The 21,366-nt window shown below is 34.4% G+C and overlaps 2 protein-coding genes across 2 annotated transcripts in view; one reads left to right on the top strand and one right to left on the bottom strand.

The window, feature by feature from the left end:
* Positions 1 to 21,366, bottom strand: part of LOC129949388 (actin-binding LIM protein 1-like) — a 302,819-nt gene that overhangs the window by 75,507 nt on the left and 205,946 nt on the right. The window lies entirely within an intron of this gene.
* LOC129949387 (uncharacterized) lies at positions 10,369 to 11,838 on the top strand. Its single transcript, XM_056060817.1, has 2 exons — positions 10,369 to 11,099; positions 11,166 to 11,838. The coding sequence occupies exons 1-2, from the start codon at positions 10,635 to 10,637 to the stop codon at positions 11,793 to 11,795; spliced, it is 1,095 nt and encodes a 364-aa protein (XP_055916792.1). The 5' UTR covers positions 10,369 to 10,634; the 3' UTR covers positions 11,796 to 11,838.

Below are 21,366 nucleotides of genomic sequence, written 5' to 3'. Positions count from 1 at the left end.
AATAAAGAGTGAAAAAAAAACATTTGTTGCAATATTAATAAAATAAATTTTGAAGTGTGACTTCATTCCAAAGGCATAAATTATTTATTCAAGTGCATAAAAACAGAAAAACTCGCGTGAAATATAAAAATATTCAAGGCATTTAGATTAAGAGGAAGTTCTGCCAACTTTCCAAGAGCCCATTCACTGAAAATGTTTGGTTGCAGTAGATCGTTTGGCTACATTTCTTGCACCAGCTGTATTTTGAAATGCCTTGTTGAGTAACAGAGGCCCAATATAGGCGGCAACGAAACGATAATTGATGGTTATCAGTAACACTGGCCGATACATCAACACAGTGCGCGTGTTGGTGGTTTAATGTCCAACAATATACATTTTTGGCGAAATTTAGTCCAAATAGACCGAAAAGCCGCTTCAGTGGGTCGATTAAACTGACTATAAAATAAAAGGAACGTGCTATGAACTTTCTTAACATTTGTTAACATAACGTTTGTAAGATTCGTGGTTAAATTATACACCAAACTAAAGATATTTGACAGTGAAAGAAAACACGAAACGTGCGTGAGCTGTTTAAACCGGTGTGGCCAAAAAAACAGCAAAAATGCCACCCTTTATAACATTGAAAATGGAACAGTTTCGAAAAACTGTATCATGAAATAGTATATTATAATTCAAGGCTAATCATCCGTAATTTTAGTTTTCAAAAGGGTTACGAACGGTTACTTTGCAAATATTTCAAGATAGGTATAAGGACTCTAAGTTCGTTGTTCAGAACTTGTTTCGAAGGTGGCGCAACAGTCCTTTGAGAACGAGGGCCTAGTGACTTACAACTCTCAACCATTCATATGTTTGAGTAATATTGCCAGGGCCCACATGCTGAATCCGAACGAAGAATTTGAGAAAGCACTTTTTGTGACAAGAATTACTCTTTGAGGATTTGTCAATTCTTCGCCAGAGGGAGTACCCGTGAAAAAAACTTTAGATGACACAGGCAGGGTTTGAATCCAAGGTCTCGCCACAGGTGCACAGAGGGTACATTTTCAATGAGAAGACTTTCATTAGGCATTCTCATTTAACGAAAAAAAAAACGTAGCAACGAAAAAACGCCACTTACTTCCTTCTTAATCCTAAAGCTTCATTTAAAAATCAGAATAAAAAAAATGTAAATTTATTCAATTTTGTATTTGTAGAAATTAATTTTGAATTGTTCAAATATTTAATGATTTTTTCATAAAATATAACATATCATCATTTTAGTACCCTCAGAATGTGACATACCAATGAAAAGTAGCAAACATTTCTCTGCTGTTAATTGTAAGCTCGATTGATCTTTTGAATGAGAACTATAATAATCAAGAACTCCTTATGTTCCTGATGATCATATTACTCATTTCTGAAGATGAGAAAAATGATTTGGGTACCCTAATCCCAAAGCAAAAATCCCCAAGACAAAATCTCCAATTCAAAAATCTCAAAAACCAAAATTGAAAATCCCCAAAACTAAAATTTGCCATTTCAAAACCTACAAAATCAAAATCCTTTAGTACAGATCCAACATATTTCAAGTATATCTAGGAAATTATTTTTGGCGCCTTATACTCGAAATATGTTGAATCTGCGCTTAAAGATTTGTGATGAGTAGAACGATGACCAGGGTTGGGACTTCTAATAAAAAATGTAAAAAAAACTAAGCAGATAATTTTAGAAAAGGACGGTGAGTTTATAAGAAAATGTTTCTTAGCTTAAATTAGTTTTTCAAAAAAGAGCGAATCATTATTCAATTATATAATTGAAAATGAAATTTAATCCCAATCCTTAACTAATGCTTCATAAACGAAGAAAGTAAATTCGTTCAGATCGCAACTACTGACGTTTAAAGTTTGTTGGAATTAATAGTGCTGTTGTATTTCCATGTATTGATTGACTATTTTGTTCAATACAAGAAGTAGAGCTTGAAAAGCTAAGTAGATTCTATACCCAAGTAGATCTACTTCGTTCAAATCAAAATTATTTTTAAGAACATGCATCACACATTATCAAGGCCTACACACAAATGATGAAAACCAACAGTTATTGACGGTGATTGAAAATTTAAGATTTTCGTTTGAGAATTATATGTATGGGGATTTAGATCCTGGTGATTTTGTTTTGGGGATTTTACGCTTGGGGATAACGAACTTGTGCATTTCTTAAAGTGAGAGGATTTTTTTTTGGAAATTTGAACTTGGGTATTATGTCAGTATTCCGAGGAAAATTAGTTTTAAAATTTAGTTCACGACTGTTCACATTTCAAGCATTAAAATTTCGCTCCTTGGCATTCATTTTACATCATTTATTATCGATGTTGCTTTTAATTTTTTTTGACGGAAGTTTCCATTAATTTTTAATCAAATACAATTTTTTTCATAACAATTTGTACAAACTTTGATTTAAGGATCTAAATCCATTTATAATTCTTAATTTATAAATGAATTAGGTTTAATTTAAATAAAGGGTGATTTTTTTGAGGTTAGGATTTTCATGCATTAGTATTTGACAGATCACGCGGGATTTCAGACATGGTGTCAAAGAGAAAGATGCTCAGTATGCTTTGACATTTCATCATGAATAGACTTACTAACGAGCAACGCTTGCAAATCATTGAATTTTATTACCAAAACAGTGTTCGGTTCGAAATGTGTTTCGCGCTTTACGTCCGATTTATGGTCTACATAATCGACCAAGTGAGCAAACAATTAATGCGATTGTGACCAAGTTTCACACTCAGTTTACTTTATTTCACATTAAGCCAACCACACGAATGCGTACAGTGCGTACAGAAGAGAATATTGCGTCTGTTTCTGAGAGTGTTGCTGAAGACCGTGAAATGTCGATTCGTCGCCGTTCGCAGCAATTGGGTTTGTGTTATTCGACCACATGGAAGATTTTACGCAAAGATCTTGGTGTAAAACCGTGTAAAATACAGCTCGTGCAAGAACTGAAGCCGAACGATCTGCCACAACGTCGAATTTTTAAGTGAATGGGCCCTAGAAAAGTTGGCAGAAAATCCGCTTTTTTATCGACAAATATTGTTCAGCGATGAGGCTCATTTCTGGTTGAATGGCTACGTAAATAAGCAAAATTGCCGCATTTGGAGTGAAGAGCAACCAGAAGCCGTTCAAGAACTGCCCATGCATCCCGAAAAATGCAAATCCGCTTTTTTATCGACAAATATTGTTCAGCGATGAGGCTCATTTCTGGTTGAATGGCTACGTAAATAAGCAAAATTGCCGCATTTGGAGTGAAGAGCAACCAGAAGCCGTTCAAGAACTGCCCATGCATCCCGAAAAATGCACTGTTTGGTGTGGTTTGTACGCTGGTGGAATCATTGGACCGTATTTTTTCAAAGATGCTGTTGGACGCAACGTTACGGTGAATGGCGATCGCTACCGTTCAATGCTAACAAACTTTTTGTTGCCAAAAATAGAAGAACTGAACTTGGTTGACATGTGGTTTCAACAAGATGGCGCTACATGCCACACAGCTCGCGATTCTATGGCCATTTTGAGGGAAAACTTCGGAGAACAATTCATCTCAAGGAATGGACCGGTAAGTTGGCCACCAAAATCATGCGATTTGACGCCTTTAGACTATTTTTGTGAGGCTACGTCAAGTCTAAAGTCTACACAAATAAGCCAGCAACTATTCCAGCTTTGGAAGACAACATTTCCGAAGAAATTCGGGCTATTCCGGCCGAAATGCTCGAAAAAGTTACCCAAAATTGGACTTTCCGAATGGACCACCTAAGACGCAGCCGCGGTCAACATTTAAATGAAATTATATTCAAAAAGTAAATGTCATGGACCAATCTAACGTTTCAAATAAAGAATCGATGAGATTTTGCAAATTGTATGCGTTTTTTTTTTTTAAAAGTTCTCAAGCTCTTAAGAAATCACCGTTTACTTAAATTATAATTTAAAACCTACAAATATAATTCTGCTTAAACTTCTTGAAATTAATTGATTCATGAATATGTGGTATAACAAAAATAGATGCGAATCATAGTTTGACATTGGATCATCATCAATAGACTTAAAAAGTTTAAATTGAAGACAAATTCAACTGACAATATTTTGACATCTGCTTAAATTTTATAAAATTTAAAAAGTACTTATAAATAAAATATTGATTTTGGATTCGAATTCCTTAGCAACAATTTAAGAAATTGCCTTCAAACTAAATTTATCTCAAAAATTACATTGTTTATCGATAAAATCCGTATGTGTCAATGAAAACTCCATTAAGCAACCTCAATTTAGTAAAATATAAAAACCGTCTTTATTATGATTTCATCGTTAGCAACCTTGATATGTAGGTAAGGTAGGTATAACCAAAACACTCCTAGAACACAAAATCTAATAAAATATAAATTTCTTTATGGCATACCCATAAATATAGAGAAGCTAAGCCTCGAGACCTCAAAATCATTCCCAAGATCATTTACAAGATGAAAAAGAAATTAAGAGCTGAAATATTTGAAAACGATGTTCAAGTTCAGTGTGATATAAAAGAATTCGTTGCAATTTGACACAAAACTGTGATTAAATCACTTGAAAACAAAATTTCTTTATAAACCGTACCTGACAGAAGGAACGATATTTGCTAACACTCAGAAATGCACTTTTATCTTGCCACGGAAACACTATTTTTCTTTCTGGATTCTTGCCGCTCATTGAGCTGTGTTGTATTTGTATGTTGTTGCCTCGCTCTCTATTCTCTTCCTCAATATTTTACTGTCAAATCAAACTCTCTTAAGTTTCTCTTTCGTTTTGTTCGTTGTAACAAAAAATGAAACACCCACGTTTTGCATTAGTGTGAAGTGAACTGTTTCTAATTTCTTATCCCCGGCATTCATGGTCAAAAACAATTTTACTTTACTTCTGTTTCTGTCCTTTTGCCAATTTAATCACGAAAAAATTCTTCTCATAATCTACACATCACCTACTATCACTTCTTGCACTTCTTCGTGCAGTTGCATGACAATGGTAAGGATAAAATGTAAAGCAAAACAAATTATAACAAAACTAAAACAAAATGATGAAAACGCAACAAAAAACCCATACACTGAACCAAATTACCTCTCAACACAATCAAAACATAATAAATAAGAAAAAAATAGAAAAAAAGAGAAGAAAACAAGAAAAAACAAAAACGACAAATTGACAGGAGAGAACGAAACACAAAAGAAAAAGAACAAAAATCCAATTATCACACAACGCACACATTGCCGTACATCCGGCATGCAATGCAACACATCCAAAAAGGAAATTAATTGCTTTCTGTGCCAGAATGAGACAGCACCAACAACAAGATGCTGTTTCTGTTTATGCTGTTGGTTGACTCTAGCTCTGGCTCTGGCTCTGGATATTGCTGGGTTGCCATTGCTGCCGTTGTTGTGTTTGGTTGAATGTCATCGTAATCGTCGTCGTCGTCATCATCGTCGTCGCCGCGGACTGCTGCTATGCTATGGAAGAGGGTATGAGGGATAAGTCGCACATGCAGCATAATTAAGAAGGAGAAAATGTAATTAGTGAGCATAAGAAATAAAAAAGAAAATAACAACAACAACACCCAACAAAATAAAAGAAGTCTCTACGTATCAAAGTTTCGGCCCAAATTAATTCACAGGAATTTTATATATACTGTAGGTATGTTGTAGAGGTACGGGACGGGTATATATAATATGTTTGTAGGTAGGTAGGTATATGTATAAATTTTATATAAAAAAGGATTTATAATTATTTTGGGCCGGAGAGTGGTTGCTTTTTGGGATTCTGATTGAGTTTTTTTTTTTTAAAGTTGAGACTTTTAAGTGATTGAGTTGATTTGGTTTCTGAAATTGTATTCAGTATTTTTTAGTTTTGTATTTTGATTTTTTGGCATTGTTGTCGTGTTGCTTTGAGTTTGCAAAAGCAATAATAATTGTTTGTTTGAACAAGAAGAAGTGATGTTGTGTAGATTTAGTTAGGATTGTTTGTTTGGGAAGCTACCTATCTACGTACATACCTACAGATATGAGTAAGGTAGGTATAGCTGGCAAAGTAATCAGAGAGAGTGTATAATCCATTCAGAGTCATCAATCAAATACCCTTGATGTTTGGCCAGACTCACAGTGGTGTGGTAAAGATTGTAAACAATTTTCCTTCGTTACCCAGAAAAGCAGAAACCAAAAGAAGAGGTAAAGTGGACGGAGTAAGATATTGCCAAATGTCCTGATCTCCATGCAGATCAAAAGAATAGGACATCAAACTGAACTAAATGAGTGCAGAATAGAGGTTCCTTTCTTTTCATACTATTTGACATACACCCTAGATTTACCTAAGTCATTTTTGAAAATCTGCTGATGAGAAGTGGCAGTGAAAGATCGGGGTTCTAGACTAACTCCATTTATTTTGTGACCTAGGTCAGAATTAATTTAACACACCTACCCTTCTACCAGGGTAGATGCATAGCCCTGTTGTACAGATGTATAAAACTAGGTGTCAAAGTTGAAGGTGTAAAGTTTAGAACGTTGGTAGGTACCTACGTATTTACGTACATGATGGAAACATTTTTTTTTCGGTTAGAGAGGGTTAGAGTTTGAAGAATCATTAATATATGCGTCCCTTATTCAAAACATTGCCTTTGCTGCATATTTGTACCTATAACCTTTTTGTAAGGTTTCCTTTAGGGAATTAATTTTATTCAGATAAAAAAAACATTGATATCCATGAATTCGTTTAATTAAGAGTCTAAAACTTTGACTTTTAGTTTAAAAATACAATTGAACACATGGCTTCAATGCGCAGTATCTTTTAAAAGTCACTTTCTTTAAATTTATTACACTATTTTAGCTTTGTATGTACATACAGTGGTGGACAAAAATTTAGCACACTTGAAGAAGATAAGAAATATCGTTATTTTACTTGTAAAAGTTTTGTTCTAAGCAACTTTTAATTTTATGTTGTCATTGACAACCATCTTAAAAACTAAAATAAATGAATTTGTGTTTGTTTTGAGAAAATTGCATAAGTTTGTAATTCAAACTACTATTTTTAGCACATTTTAATCCTAATACATTTTTTAATCCGTTTAGTTGAACAAAAGTGCACTTTTCGAGGTAATCCGGTATTTGCTAATATCAACTTATTAAATAAATCAAAATGTACTTAAATAGTTATGGCAAAAGGACAGTGGTGCTCAGAAGATAAACGAAAAATAATTTTGCAGATGACAGACAAGGGAAGGACAGTTTCTGGCATATCCAAGCTGTTGGAGTGCACCAGAAAAAATGGTTAACAACGCGCTTCGGCATTTTGAAGAATTCGGAATCCTTCAAAACATGGAGCAATGTTCTCGTAAAAGGAAGACCACACGAAAAGAAGACAAAGTAATTAATCGTTTGTCAGCCAAGGATCCGTTTCGACTCTCCGCAACGAACTAAAAGAAAATTAAGATGAAAACATATCATCGAGGACGGTAAGACGCCCCTATTAAAAAAATGAACATGGTTGCCTCACCCAGCGTACGCCACGCGTTAAAAAAAAAACATATTTGAACAAACCACTTAGTTTTTGGAAAAACGTGCTTTGAAGCGAAGAATCCAAATTCTGTCAATTTGGTTCAGATGGCAAAAAGTATCCTCGATATACAGTTAAAACAGTCAAACATGGTGCTGGTAATGCTGTGTTCTAGGCCGCATTTTCCTGGCACGGTGTTAGTCCTTCCTTGTGAATTGCTAGGAGGTCAACAAAATTAGCGTTCTAAAGTGGCAATCTCCCTATTCTAAACCGATCGAAAATTTGTGGAATAATGTGGAACACCTAATTGAAAAAAGGAAGCCGAAAAATGTATAGCATTCCAAGACACCGATGTGTGGCTTTGATTAAGAGTTTGCCTAGAAGAATCAGTGCCGTCATAAAAAACAATGGATTCCCTACCAAATACTGAATCCTCCATAATGGTTAGTTGCATACATTAAAAGTTATCCATCTAAAACTTAAAGAGTGCCAAACAAATATCCAGATAAAAGAAGTTTTTTTTAACATATTTTGTAATTCCTTTTTTACAGGTATAACTTGTACAATGTTCTTTTCGGTAAAAACATATACATATCCCACCATACTGTTTATAAATAAAATAAACTTGCAGCTTTCAGTACAACAAAAACTTTTAAATACAATATTTTTCATTTCATCAACAAATTGTGCTAAATTCTTGTCCACCACTGTATATATGATATAAGATCGTTCGCGTTGGCTTCACATGATTGGGCTCGTTTCGACATGTCCAATTTTCAATGACTATGGCGAATAAATCCCCCATTAATGACAACATTTACTTGCACACAAGAATGGTTGAGAGTTGTAAGTCCCTAGGCCCTAGTTCTCAATGCTTTTGCGCCACCTTATTTATTGTTTATTTATATTTAGCTAATAAATCGGTCTGAGTTTGACGAATGTGTTATGATTGCCTGGTAGTTTTTTTCGCCAGAACTGCAACTTCAGAAAATGCAACAAGACAAATCACACAGAGTCAAATCACTCAATCTTATTGCCCAGTAACGTCCACGTGACTTCACCAAGCCCCAGCATTTCTCGGTGAGAGTTTTACATGTAACGTGTTGATGAAGATTATTTTGAGACTAAAGGTAGCGTCATCCTTTAAGAAAAAACAATAGGGTTCCCAGATTAAAAACAAAGAAAAGGGGGAGACTCCGAATATTCCAATGGTTAAGGCTTTACAAGTGTTCAGAGTAAAAAAAACTAAATTGGGTAATACATATTTAACGCACTTACTTGCGCTCGTAATTTACTTAAAGTACGGAGCAACACCTTTTAAAAATCTCCGAAAAATATGTCAAGAGTTATTTTGGGACATTTTTGAAATTGGTAGACTGGTTTCTGGAAAAAAGTTTCCGTGTTTTTGCGAGTTATATTTGCATTAATATACAAGATCGTTAAAGTCGTTTTCGAGATATATAAGGTCCGTCATCTAAATTTTTTTTTAACTAGAGCTTATTTCGTGAATGGTAATACTTAGCTCATGTCGGATTTAACCGATAATTAGTTGTATCCTTCTGTTGAACGAAAATGGTTGTGAATACGCTTGAACAACGCTGGGAACAACGCTTAGAGAAGATGCCTATTTGGCCAAAAAATCATATTTTCATATAAAGTTTATTTTGATCTTGGCGGGTATGTGAACAAGCAAAATTGTCGCATTTTGGGCACAGAAAACCCGCACGCATACATTGAAAAGCCGATACACCAAAAACGAGTTACTGTTTGGTGCGGATTTTGGTCGTAATCGGTCCATGTTAAACGAATTTTTGTTCAAAAGGAGGAGGAAAATATTGGCAAACATTTGGTTTCAACAGGACAGCGCTACGTGCCACACAACCGAAGCTACACTCAATATTTTTATAGCATTCAAAAAAAGAAGTTATTTGGCGACCCTTTATAAGTTGCATGCACAAGTTACGACTCACGACGAAAATTCGCCAAGTTGCGATATTCGAAAGATCGAGTTATTGTGAGCGACACAAATTGACAAATCCGGATTTCTTTTATAACACAAGGACAGCGGAAATTTTTTAAGAGACCTTGAGTTAGAATTCGTCTATTCCATTTTTAGGGCTGATAGTAGTAGGACAGTTGAATGCGTGCGAAGTTGCCGAAAGTTGTCCGGTACTATTCTAGAACTCTTTACCTATTCAGAATGGTTTAGAGGAAAAGGCTTGACAAATGAAAATGACATCAATTTGACACCTAGAGTCACTAACATATTTACTAAAAGAAGACTATTTGTTTCTATTTTTATGGACACCTTCTTTTTCTTCATTTAAAAGCCTGAATTTTTGTACAGTCTTCACTTTATTTAATTCTTAGGTGATTCCGAAAATATAATCCTTTCCCAGCTACGATATTACTGATTAACTGTTATTAAAAACTGTGCACTGAATGATGGTAGTTCGTCTTTTTGTAATATCAGTAAAATGTTAAGAGATATGATATGAGAAAGGCCTTACCATTTTATTAAAAAGTTTTAAATTTGTATAATCCGGAATTTTACATCAAATTTATTTCATGGTCATAGCCTTTTAAAAACACACGTCCATTATTAATTTTATAAAGTGCACCACAAAATAACAATACCCGATTTCTCTGTTTTCTATAAATCCACCCCTGCCATTTTATCGATCCAAACTGACAGCGTCAACTCATGAACACCATCAAAACTGATACACAAAACTCATACAAATGTATACAATACTGCTATAAGCTGATTGTGAGTCATTGTATACACACACTGTATAGTAGCAGAGTTTGTAGAAGAGTGACAGTCAGCCGGAAGACTGTTGGTATTGGTGGTGAAGCGTGACTGTGTTTGTTCAGCCATCAGATGAGGATATGAGTGTATACTTGACTGTCAATCAAAGTAGTGTTGGTGTATTTTTGTTCGAAAGCATTTTTGAGCGGGTAGGTTTACCGTTTGGTAGATACAGAAATACTTTCAATCGTTTTCGTCAGTCATACAAGTTTCTCGTAACGTAAGACTACAGTTTTGTTGTGTATTTTGTGTCGTTGTTGTTATTATTTTGATGACGTGTAAAAATGGATGCAGGGAAAAACTTTCTAAGTGAATTTATCGATTGTTACGAATTGTGTCCTTCATTATGGGATAATTCATCTCCTGAATACACATCAAGGCATACAAAATTTATTGCATACAATAAATTACTTAACATAATGAAAAAATATAAGGAAGATGCATCCATAACGGATGTGAAGAAAAAAATCAATACTTTGCGTAGCAATTTTCGAAGAGAAATGAAAAGAATATCAAGGTCAGAGGCAAGAGGTGATATGCCTCTCTATACACCGAATCTATGGTGGTTTGAAAAATTCAGTTTTTTAAGACATCTTAAAAATTTTAAAGAATATTCAAAATCTGGTTCTTCGAAAGCCAATATCCATGCTAAACAAGAGGAAGTTTATATTGATGAATATTCTATGTTGGATGAGCACGATGATAATGAAGACGATAACGAAGAAGATGAGGAACAAGAACATGATCCGGTAAGTAAAATATGCTTAATTATTTTTACTTTTAATTGAATAAAATGATGATGTTTTTGAATGTAGGTTTACAGTATGGATATAAAATTAGAAGACACAACAAAAAGTAAAAGACAACATATTGCAGAAGAACCTTATATTGAGCCAATGCCAAAAAAGATTAAGACACCCGATGATAATCTGTTGGTTAACTATAATGTCTTGCCCACTCCTTCAACAGCATCAGAACCACCAGCAATTTCAAGTGGCGTTTCCGCCAACGCTACCGTCGTCGTCCCAGTCCCAGATACAATTGATCACATGTGTAAAGCATGGGCTGGAAATCTACGTGAAATGACCAAATCTCAGAGAATCATTGCTGAAAGGGCTATCAGTGAAATTATATTTCAAGGTCAAGTGGGAGTCTTAACGTTTGATTCTATACCAAAGATGCCTGTGAATGCTTCATCTTCTTCATCACAAATGCAAATGGTTATAAATAGTACTTCATCCCAAGTACGAGGGACAATAGATCCCAATGAATATTCGACCCAACAACAACAACAACAATCTCATCACATGGTAGATCATCAGAACCAAGTCCAACATCAGCAAGAACGACTGTCAACAACTTCAAATCTACCACAAAAGACTACTGGGTACACAACGCCGGTGATAAAACAATTAGACTATCCGGGACAATTTTATGACCAATAAAAAGTTGCTTTTAATTATTTTATAAGTCTCAAGGATTAAATTGAAAAAAGATATGTAAATTGTTGCGAAATAAAGTTGATAAAAAGAAAAAAAAAGGTTTATTGAAAATTCCAAAAGTTCCTTAAAACGTCATGTCTCATATTATTCAGATTTGACTGCAAGTTAATTTTAAATTTTAGTTTTTGTTCTGGAAATATTTGAGCTTGAAAATATTTGTTTTTCATTTAAAAACGGTTATAAGGTCGAGAATGAAATTTAATTGGAGTCAATTTCTAAGTTTATTTTTTAAATTACTTTACTTTGAAAAAAACTTCTATTTTTTGGTATTTTTGCAAATTTCGATGACTAAATTAGATTTGAACCCAAAGTTTCGTCTACACGTTATTCTTCTAAATTTTTAAATATTAAAAACAAAAAATTAAACCGCCCTTTAAAATTTGTTGGGTTCTAAAAAGTGACTGACTATGAACAAGTTTCTAAAATATTTTGCTCCAATACAACATATTTTTGCTAGAAAATCTTAAAATTAAAAAAATTTGGCTTTTCACTTTTTAAACTTTTAATATTTTCACGTTTCAATTTGTTTAATATTTTTACCGATTTTCACAATTTTGAAAAAATGTCTGTATTTTTAAAACACATAAGCTTTTTGGAACAACTTTCAAAACCAGGTGCAATTTGAGTCGATTGAATGTACGTAATATGTAGATATGTACAAATTGTTCAACTTTGGCGGATGTTTTAGGTATTAATTTGGATTTTTTCGTACTAATATTGGTGCTTTTATACTTTTCGGGCGTCGATTTGGTAACATACTTACACATTTTGACATTGTATATAAAATAATAAATAATTCTTAGTACCAAATTTATTCTTTTCGAAACTGTATTCAATATGTCAAACAATTAAAATAGGCAAAATTTGACTTTTTTCGTTTTCGGAATTTAAAATTTATTAAAACTTGTTCTTTTCAAAGTTTTGTTTTTTCTTTAAGCACTCGATTTTAATTTCAATGTCAAAATTCTGAAAAACGCGAGACCATCTTTTATCATTTTACCATTTTTATTAAACATCGAGAAACAATTTAACAAAGATCTGAATACTACTTCAACGTTTTGAGACTAAAAATAGTGTTTCAATATTTTCGCTAAGTTTAAGTTTGCCGCCATGATGTAGGAACAAATTCTGACATCTGTAAAGGAGTTACAACTATTAAATTGATTTATTTTGAGTTGAGTTTCAAAAAGTAGAATAACTAAAGTAACAAAGAAAGTCCAAAAATTCGCACAACATATCAACAGCATGCACAAAGGTTTGACACGTATCTATCGAAATTCTTTAAAAAAGGACAGATTTAAAAAAATCCAATCCGTTTTTGAATCGCTAAATTAGTCTGAAAATAGTAACAGTTTAGCTATTGGTATTAAATTAAATTCCAACGGCTAACTTGAGAAAGCACTTTTCGTGACAAGATCTAATTTTGGAGGATTTGTCAATACCGCAAGAGGAAGGATCCGTGACAAAAACTTTAGGCGGAACAGAAGGTATTGAATCCAAGACATTATTTGGCTTGACTAATTATCACGTCAGTAGTACCCGTAGCATGATGGTTAGTGCGTTGGGCTGTGGCAATTGCTTTCGCCGACGATCTAATTGCGTACAGAACGGCCCGAAAGGTTGAGGTTATTGGAATTCTCTTGCAGCGTGATTTCGACAAGACTAGCGATATCGCGACGACTGGAAATTTAAAATAAATGTCCAGAAGTCGGAGACAATTCTGTTCCGGACTCCGTTGGCTAGGGCCACGAGGGACACGTGCAAGAATTGGCGCAAGATGTCCATCGTTGATCTTCACGACATATAAATGCTGATCTGAAAAGGGCCAGAGGAGCCTCTGACGAAACGGCTGTTTTTTAGCAGTGGGCTTGACTCCAAATTGAATGTAATTTGCTACATGGCCCTCATACGGCCGATGATCGTTTGTGGTTACTGTGTGGTTCAATGTTGCCCCTTCGCAGATGGAGAAGTTTCGGATGTTCGAGCGGCAGTGTTTACGACGCTGTACCGGCTTATTTGAACAGCCGAATCTTCTTATGTGCATTACTATTTCAACGAGGTCCTATACAACGGGGCTCGAATGAACGTCTTCAACCAAAAATCTATTTTTCGGGGGGCACTACCCGAACGACAAGTGCACGCTTGAGGGGCTTCATTTCACCAGAGGAATTCCTCTTTTTAGATAGATGCGGTCTGATACAGGATAGATTGGAAGTTCCGCTAATCTACCACGTCAGACTACGAACCGTGGATAGGCGACTCCTGTACAATCGGAACGTTATGGCACAAGGCGGAGCAGAACTCCCTCGGGTTAGTAGGGCTGTGTCCGAACGGTACCGAACTGATAGGGTTTAATTTTCTAATAAACAAAAATAAATAAAATGAATTACAGTAAAATAGATCTGAGGGCCGAAAGGCATTTGTATTAAGTGTTATATTTTAACTTAGAGTTCTGTATGGGACCAGTAAGTAAGTTGTAAGTTATGGATAATACGGCTAGTTTTATAGTTATATAGCTTTAAGAAATAATGAATAAGAATGAATTTAAAAAAGAAGTGCGTTGGGCTGTCATGCCAGAGTCTTGGGTTCGATCCCTGCCTATGCCATCTAGAGTTTTTTTTCACGGGTACTGCCTCTTGCGGGAAATTGACAAATTTTCCAAGATTAATTCTTGTCATGAAAAGTACTTTCTCAGCAGTACTCGCACACAGGAATGGTTGAGAGTTGTAAGTCGCTATTTATTTATTTTTTATCATTATGTAACACGTACTACGTTGGGATTGTAGTTTAGTAAACAGAAGAAGAGGCTGGGATGCAACCAAAAACCAATTTTTACCAATTTTAGAAATTTTTATTGCATCTATAAACAAATACAATATGGATGAATGAAATTATTTTGAAGTAAATATCTTCTATTGCTCAGGAGATATCGACAACCGTATTATTTTGTGTTGATTATAATTTTTTATAAAAAACTGTTGGATTTATATAAAAAAAATTATTGAATGTCGAAAACAATTTTTTCTGTGAGATAAAATTATTTTGAAGCCAATTTTTTTTATTTTCGAAAAGCAATTTTTACCAACTTTTAGTAATGTTTTTTTAAGTTTTTATTTTTGGTAACAAAAACTGTCCATTTGATTTTTCTCAAAATTTTACCAGATGTCATAAATATTATTGTGCGTTCCATAAAATTATTTGAGGTGACAAAAATTATTTTTCAGTTTTTTTTTTGATTTATAAGAAAAACCGTTATTTGGATTTTTTTCCCAAAAATTCACTTGTTTAGTTTCATTTTACACAGTTTAAAATTTAATTCAATTTTCTAGCTTTATTGGTTCCTGACATATGTATTTTGGTCGAACAAAAATTTTCACCAGTTTTTTAAATTGCTAAGGTAAAAAAACCAACCACTCAATTTTTTTGAGAGCCTTTTCTGCATCTTTCTGCATTGTTACCACTATAACAAAATTTATTTGAAGTCTATGTCTCTATCGATTCTTGAGGTACAGGCGACGAAAAAACTTCCCAAACGTACGGACGTATGAACGTATGTAGACACGCATGCACAGGCACCTCTCGAAAAATCTTTTATTTTTACTCTAGAGACCTTAAAACGTCGAGAAATGTCAAAATTTTCAATTCGACAAATGGGACCTATAACAATAATTTCCTATGGGAACTTAATAAACTATTACAAACACTTCAACGCCAATTTCTCGAGTCCGAGTGGTAACCGCTGCAAGCTTAATGCTACAGTCAGATGCATAAAGTATTTCGACGGCATTTAAGGAACCAACAAAATATCAGTTAAACTTAAAATATCACTTAAAATGTTTATCACTGTCGAAGATTGACTTCACTTCTCTGAATGGGAAGATGAAAAAAGATGAAGATAAGTTACCGTGATACTACCAGATACAATAATATCTTCTGAACCGTTTAGTTCCACCTCCACATATCTCTTTAAAAAATATCCATATAAAATCAAATTAAAAAGTTATCAAAATGGAATTATAAAACCGTTCAAATTATCTGCTTATGGATTTGCGATGGTTGATGTCAAAATGTCAGTTGATTATTTAAGTAATTTATTTTTAGGAATGAGAAAAGTAATTGCTTATTCCTGTGAAAAAATTTGTCCATTAATAACATCAAATGAACAAAAAAAATATATCTATAGCAAAGATAATCTATTACTTTTTAATACTTATGTTGATTGCCAATACCTATATATATTTTTAAACATGTGCATAATGGACTTTCCACATCATAATATTTATTTATAGCCAGTAAGTAGGTATGACAATTGCGGAAATAAAAAAAATCCAATTTCAACTATATGGAATGGAAAATACCACAAACCATCAACCACCCCTATCCTCCTTATGCACAGACACCCAGCTTATGTTTTTTTTTTATTTGCAACTTATTTGTAGACATATACTATTTGCTGTCCTCTATTTTTTAATTTTTAATAAATAATTGCACAGCAGCCGAGTCCTAAATGCATTGTACATTCATTAGTGGATTTCAATTTAATGATTATTATCAATATAACAGTCTCGCTACCGCTCGCTCATGCTCGTGCCTTCCCTAGTTCGAAATATTATAGCTTCAAGTATTATGTAGATGCATATAGTCAAATGTTACTATAGGCAGCATACTCCTTATCTCTTCGCTATCATCAGCATCGTTTAGAGCTCTATACCTACTTTATGTAAAGTTTATACCACCAGTCAGTGCAACCAGTGCTTAAAAGCATCATACAACAAAACCACATAATCTATACAAAAAATACCTCCATCATCCGCAACCCCCTCCTTACCCTCCTCCAGGTTTCGATTTCTTTTCGGTATTTTTTCTATTTTGCTTTTTTTCTAATTTTTATTTTGACGCAAATAACAATAATTATTTTCTGTCAATTATTAGGTTTATTATAAATTGCATGCCACTCATTATTCATTCATTATTTTCGCTTTTAATTAAGCATTAATTATTTTGCGATATAAACGACACGACAACGCGCCATCAGCTAAACTAACAAAAACACTGTTGCCAAATGTAACTAAATTATATAGAAATTGTTAACAAATGAGTTCAAGGCTCAGAACAGACAGAAGATTCTCTTATGACGCAGAGTTTCGCTAACATTCTATTAAAATGTTTCCGGAAAAAAAACCAATAGCGGGAGTTCGAACAATGCCTCGATTTTCGTCATTAAAATGTATGTATTAAGCCTTTGAACTATTTTTAATTTGTTGCGATTCTATCACTGCACTGCCAGTCGATCTTTCAAGGCTCATTGTATAACAATTATTATCAAAACATGGAAGATCATATAAAAATCATTGCCACTATTGTATCCATACTGAATTCTGCCCTGTCAATGTTAGGACAGGGTCAATGCTATAGGACCTATAGTCCCGAAAACAAATCATCCAGTCCTCATAGCGTTGTCTCAGACATTACGCGATCACAAAAGTTCGGTTATGAGTTGAAATGTTGACACCATTTTCCATTGACGATTACACGACGTTGCAGTCTTGGGAAATTTTGTCACCGTTTTTACGTCAGAGAGTCAAAGCGGTTACCATTTACGTTGATCCTCCAATAGGAGCTTTAGGAACATATTATTAAATTAATATTTGTAAATTAAATTCTATAATCTTTTTTTATAAATTTTAACTGCTTTAACTTTCTAAAAAAGGAGACCCTCAGAGGCATCAGTCTACTTAACATGGCTTACAAAATCTTCTCTGCCGTAATATGTGAACGTCTAAAGCCCATCGTCAACAACCTGATAGGTCTTGATCAGTGTGGTTTTAGACCAGGAAAGTTTACAGTCGGTCAAATATTTACATTACGGCAGATCCTGGAAAAAACCCAAGAACACCAAATCGACACCCACCATCTTTTCATCGATTTCAAGGCCGCATATGACATCATATACAGGGACGAGCTGTATAGAGCCTTGTCTAGTTTTGGCATCCCTGCCAAACTCGTCCGTTTGTGCAGGATGACCATGGAGAATTTACTCTGGTTGGAAACAACTTAACAGAACCTTTCGATATTAAAAAAGGCTTTAGAAAAGACTATGCGCTGTCATGCGATTTTTTTAACATCGTACTTGAAAAAATAGTGCAGAGCTCCCAAGTCAACACTAGATTCACTTTCCTTCAGAAGTCTGTCCAATTACTAGCATATGCTGGTGAGTGATGACATTGACACAATCGGAAGAACTCAGCGTGATGTCAATGGGGCTTTTGTGAGTATTAAGGGAGAGGCGGAAAAAATGTTAATGAGGGCAAAACAAAGTACATGCTGTCGTCAAGAAAGAACTAACAACACCGCCGTCTTGGTCAAAAGTCACCATCGGCAGACGTTGCTTTGATGTAGTCAAGGACTTCAAGGGTCATTTCGAGAGCAAAGTTTTTCGTGTGATCTACGGGCCCGTATGCATAGAAGGGGAGTGAAGGAGAAGATGGAACGACAAGCTGTACCGGCTGTACAGCAAAGTAGACTTAGACAGAAGGGTAAAATTCCAAAGACTAAGATGGCTGGTTCACGTAGAGGGCATGGAAATCAGTGCTCCGGCCCGGATAGTCTCCGAATACACACCCACATCAGGACAGCACAGTAAAGGAAGACTGGAGACATCTAGCTACGGACCTAGCTAAAAAGAGAACTTTTATGGGTGAGGCCCTATTTCACACAGGACTGTAGCGCCACCTTAATTAAGTAAGTAACTTCGTTAAAAAATGTTGACTCGATTTGAGATATCGAATTTTGAAGAAAAAAAAAATAATTATATTTTAAAAACCCACAACAAAATTTGACATTTTTGATAATCAAATATTATTTAGACAATAAAAGTTCTTAAGAAAAAATAGTATTTAAATTGGTTCAATGGTTCCTGAGAAGATCTAGAAACAAAAAAATGGTTCAATAAGAGTTTAAAGAAGTCAAATCACAATTTGGAAATTTGGTTTTCCGAAAAAATGGTTTTTATCATGGATCATGGGGTATGGTATTCCTTCCATCCATCATTCATGAACCAAAAGACGTCTAAATCTACACCTAATGAGACCACCACACCAAAATCCTCACCAAATTGTTTGCTTTGTTACGATAACGTTCGATTTTGGACTATTGATAGCACTAACCTCGCGGAGATATAAAATTGAATTGATGTCAAAATTTTAACCAGGAAACAGCTGATAATGTTAAAAGAAACCACTAAACAACCACCCCTATACACAAATACTCTATATTGCTTTTTTATCAAGAATATTTTATTCAACCGACAGTCAGACAGTTGATAATTTTGATTGATGATTTATACTAAATATCACTCATTACATCAGTCATTATATTTACAATATTGAAATTTTTGTATATTGTTATCAGTCTTGCTTGTTATGATAAAATACAATTTTACTTGACTGGCGCCAAATCAATTTTAAAAATTATACTAATTTGTGGACAAAAATGTACATCCGTCAAAAGTGTCAATCAAGATTGATTGATGATCGTTCAGTGTATGATACTTAATACTTTAACTGCAGGTAAATTATTTATTAGAAGTCAACAAGATGCATTTGCTTTAAATGTTATTTTATACCAATAATGTGATGCTTGACCTCATAAATGATGATTGATATTTATTTACGTCAGTCAAAAAGTCAAAAGTACAAGATATTCTGTTTCTGTATCTGAAATTCAATCGTACAAAATTACTGAATCAGTTTTTTTCCTGTTTGTAAACTTTCAAATTCTCTACAAACTGGAATAAAGTTTCCTAAGAAAACCTTTTATTTTTTCAAAAACCTATTTGATAAAAAAAGTTCTGTGCTCTAATGTAAGTACAGTGAATTCTCTCATAATCAGACTCTGATCGTGTACTAAGGAATTTGTTTTGGAATGCGAGGCGTCCGGTTATGGAAGGATGTTTTTTATGAAAATATTTATTTTCATTCTTAGCAATCTCCCCGGGTCTAGGAGGCATATGTTTTCGAGAGGTATTTGTTGTAGGTAAAAGTCCTGGGTCTGTCAAAACCCCTCAAAAACAGTAAGAATTAAAAGATATAATTTTTGATGGGCATTTTAAGAACTTTACTGGTGAAAAATGTTTCAACAATCCGTAATGAAGTTATTTCTTTGTTGGAGATTTGAAATCCCTATAATATTTCGTTAAAAATTATTTGATTTTTTAAATACTAATAAATTAATAAAAAAACATCTCTAAAAAATATGGTAGAACCCACCTCTGTTGGCAATAATTCGAAAAGCAAGTAGTACGTTAGGTAGCTTTATTGCATAGAACCGCAACCCAATATAACGTGCTGCAGCCATATAGTCAAATCCAAAGCTGAAGCCGAACCGCCTTCCCTGTGTTATATTAAATGCAGCCAGCAACAGCAATAGCAACAGCAGGGAGGCAATGGTGTCACATTAATGGTGTGGTGGTGGAGCCTTTGCTTTATTAGCCTGATTAGCTGCTAGCGGCGGAGTTCATTAGTTCGCCGTCGTCGTCGTCGTTAGCTTTAGGCTAGAGGTATAAGATCTACCTTTAATACTTTATTGTTGTTTTAGCAATAAAACAAAAACAACACCAACAAAAAAGTGTTTTTTTTCCACCTATAGTCGTTGACACGCCAAATGGAGACCATAATACCTCCCTTCGTCTTTTTATCTAATATATATACCACTTCTAGAGGGAGAGGGCGTTGAGGGGTAGTTGGTAAGGCAGAACACTGTGCCTATAGTTAAACTCCCGCTGACTTTCGACAATAATACATAGAAACATAGAAACACATAGCCAAATGCATTTTTCGTTTTAATTAGCCTACAAAATAAATGACTAGTCAAAGTCTCGAAGTCTCGAAGACCGTTTGTTGTTTTTCTTATGGACGAAATTGAGGGTGAGGGTGGGTAAAGGCATAGAGAGAAAATACAAAATAAATGAAAACTCGGTTTTGTGTATCTTTTTTCTCGATTGGGATTCATGTAAACTTAGAGATAATGAGTGGAGACGGATCGCTGCAATTAATATAGACTCATATAAGTATAAAGTCTAGAGCTAGAGCTAGAGCTTCTATACAGCTTTTTGACTACCACCGACCGTTCGCTCGTCGTCGTCCGACGGTCTCAATAGTCTACAATGATGGTTGTAAGGAAGTTCGACGGTGCGGTGGCTGGTTCACCAAGAACGGGAGCGGATTCAGGTTCTTTACTGATCCATGATGATGGTATAAGTATTTAAATTAATTAAAATGAACTGCGTTTGATGTTTTGTTAAATTGGGTATTAGATGACGATGATGATACGACCTTTGAGAGTTTAAAAGTCGATATAAACCTCCTCGTTATACCTCTCTGACTACCTGATGTCTAACTCTTTCAACATAAGCTATATGGTATATTGACAAGTGATTACCTCCAAAGAAGTTAAACTCATATATATGCCAACAAAGTGAGATGAAAAGAGCAATAACAGGGAACGTGAGTTGTTA

Source organism: Eupeodes corollae, chromosome 3 (genome assembly GCF_945859685.1).
Source record: "Eupeodes corollae chromosome 3, idEupCoro1.1, whole genome shotgun sequence".
Classification (NCBI taxonomy): Eukaryota; Metazoa; Arthropoda; class Insecta; order Diptera; family Syrphidae; genus Eupeodes; species Eupeodes corollae.
The sequence above is the reverse complement of the archived record's forward strand: the minus strand, read 5'-3'. Positions and strand labels throughout refer to the sequence as shown.

Excerpts from the sequence above, each read along its gene's own strand:
- LOC129949387 (XM_056060817.1), top strand. The coding sequence starts at position 10,635 with ATGGATGCAGGGAAAAACTTTCTAAGTGAATTTATCGATTGTTACGAA. Across the intron at positions 11,100-11,165 it reads AGGAACAAGAACATGATCCG|GTTTACAGTATGGATATAAA; the intron begins GTAAGTAAAATA and ends TTTTGAATGTAG.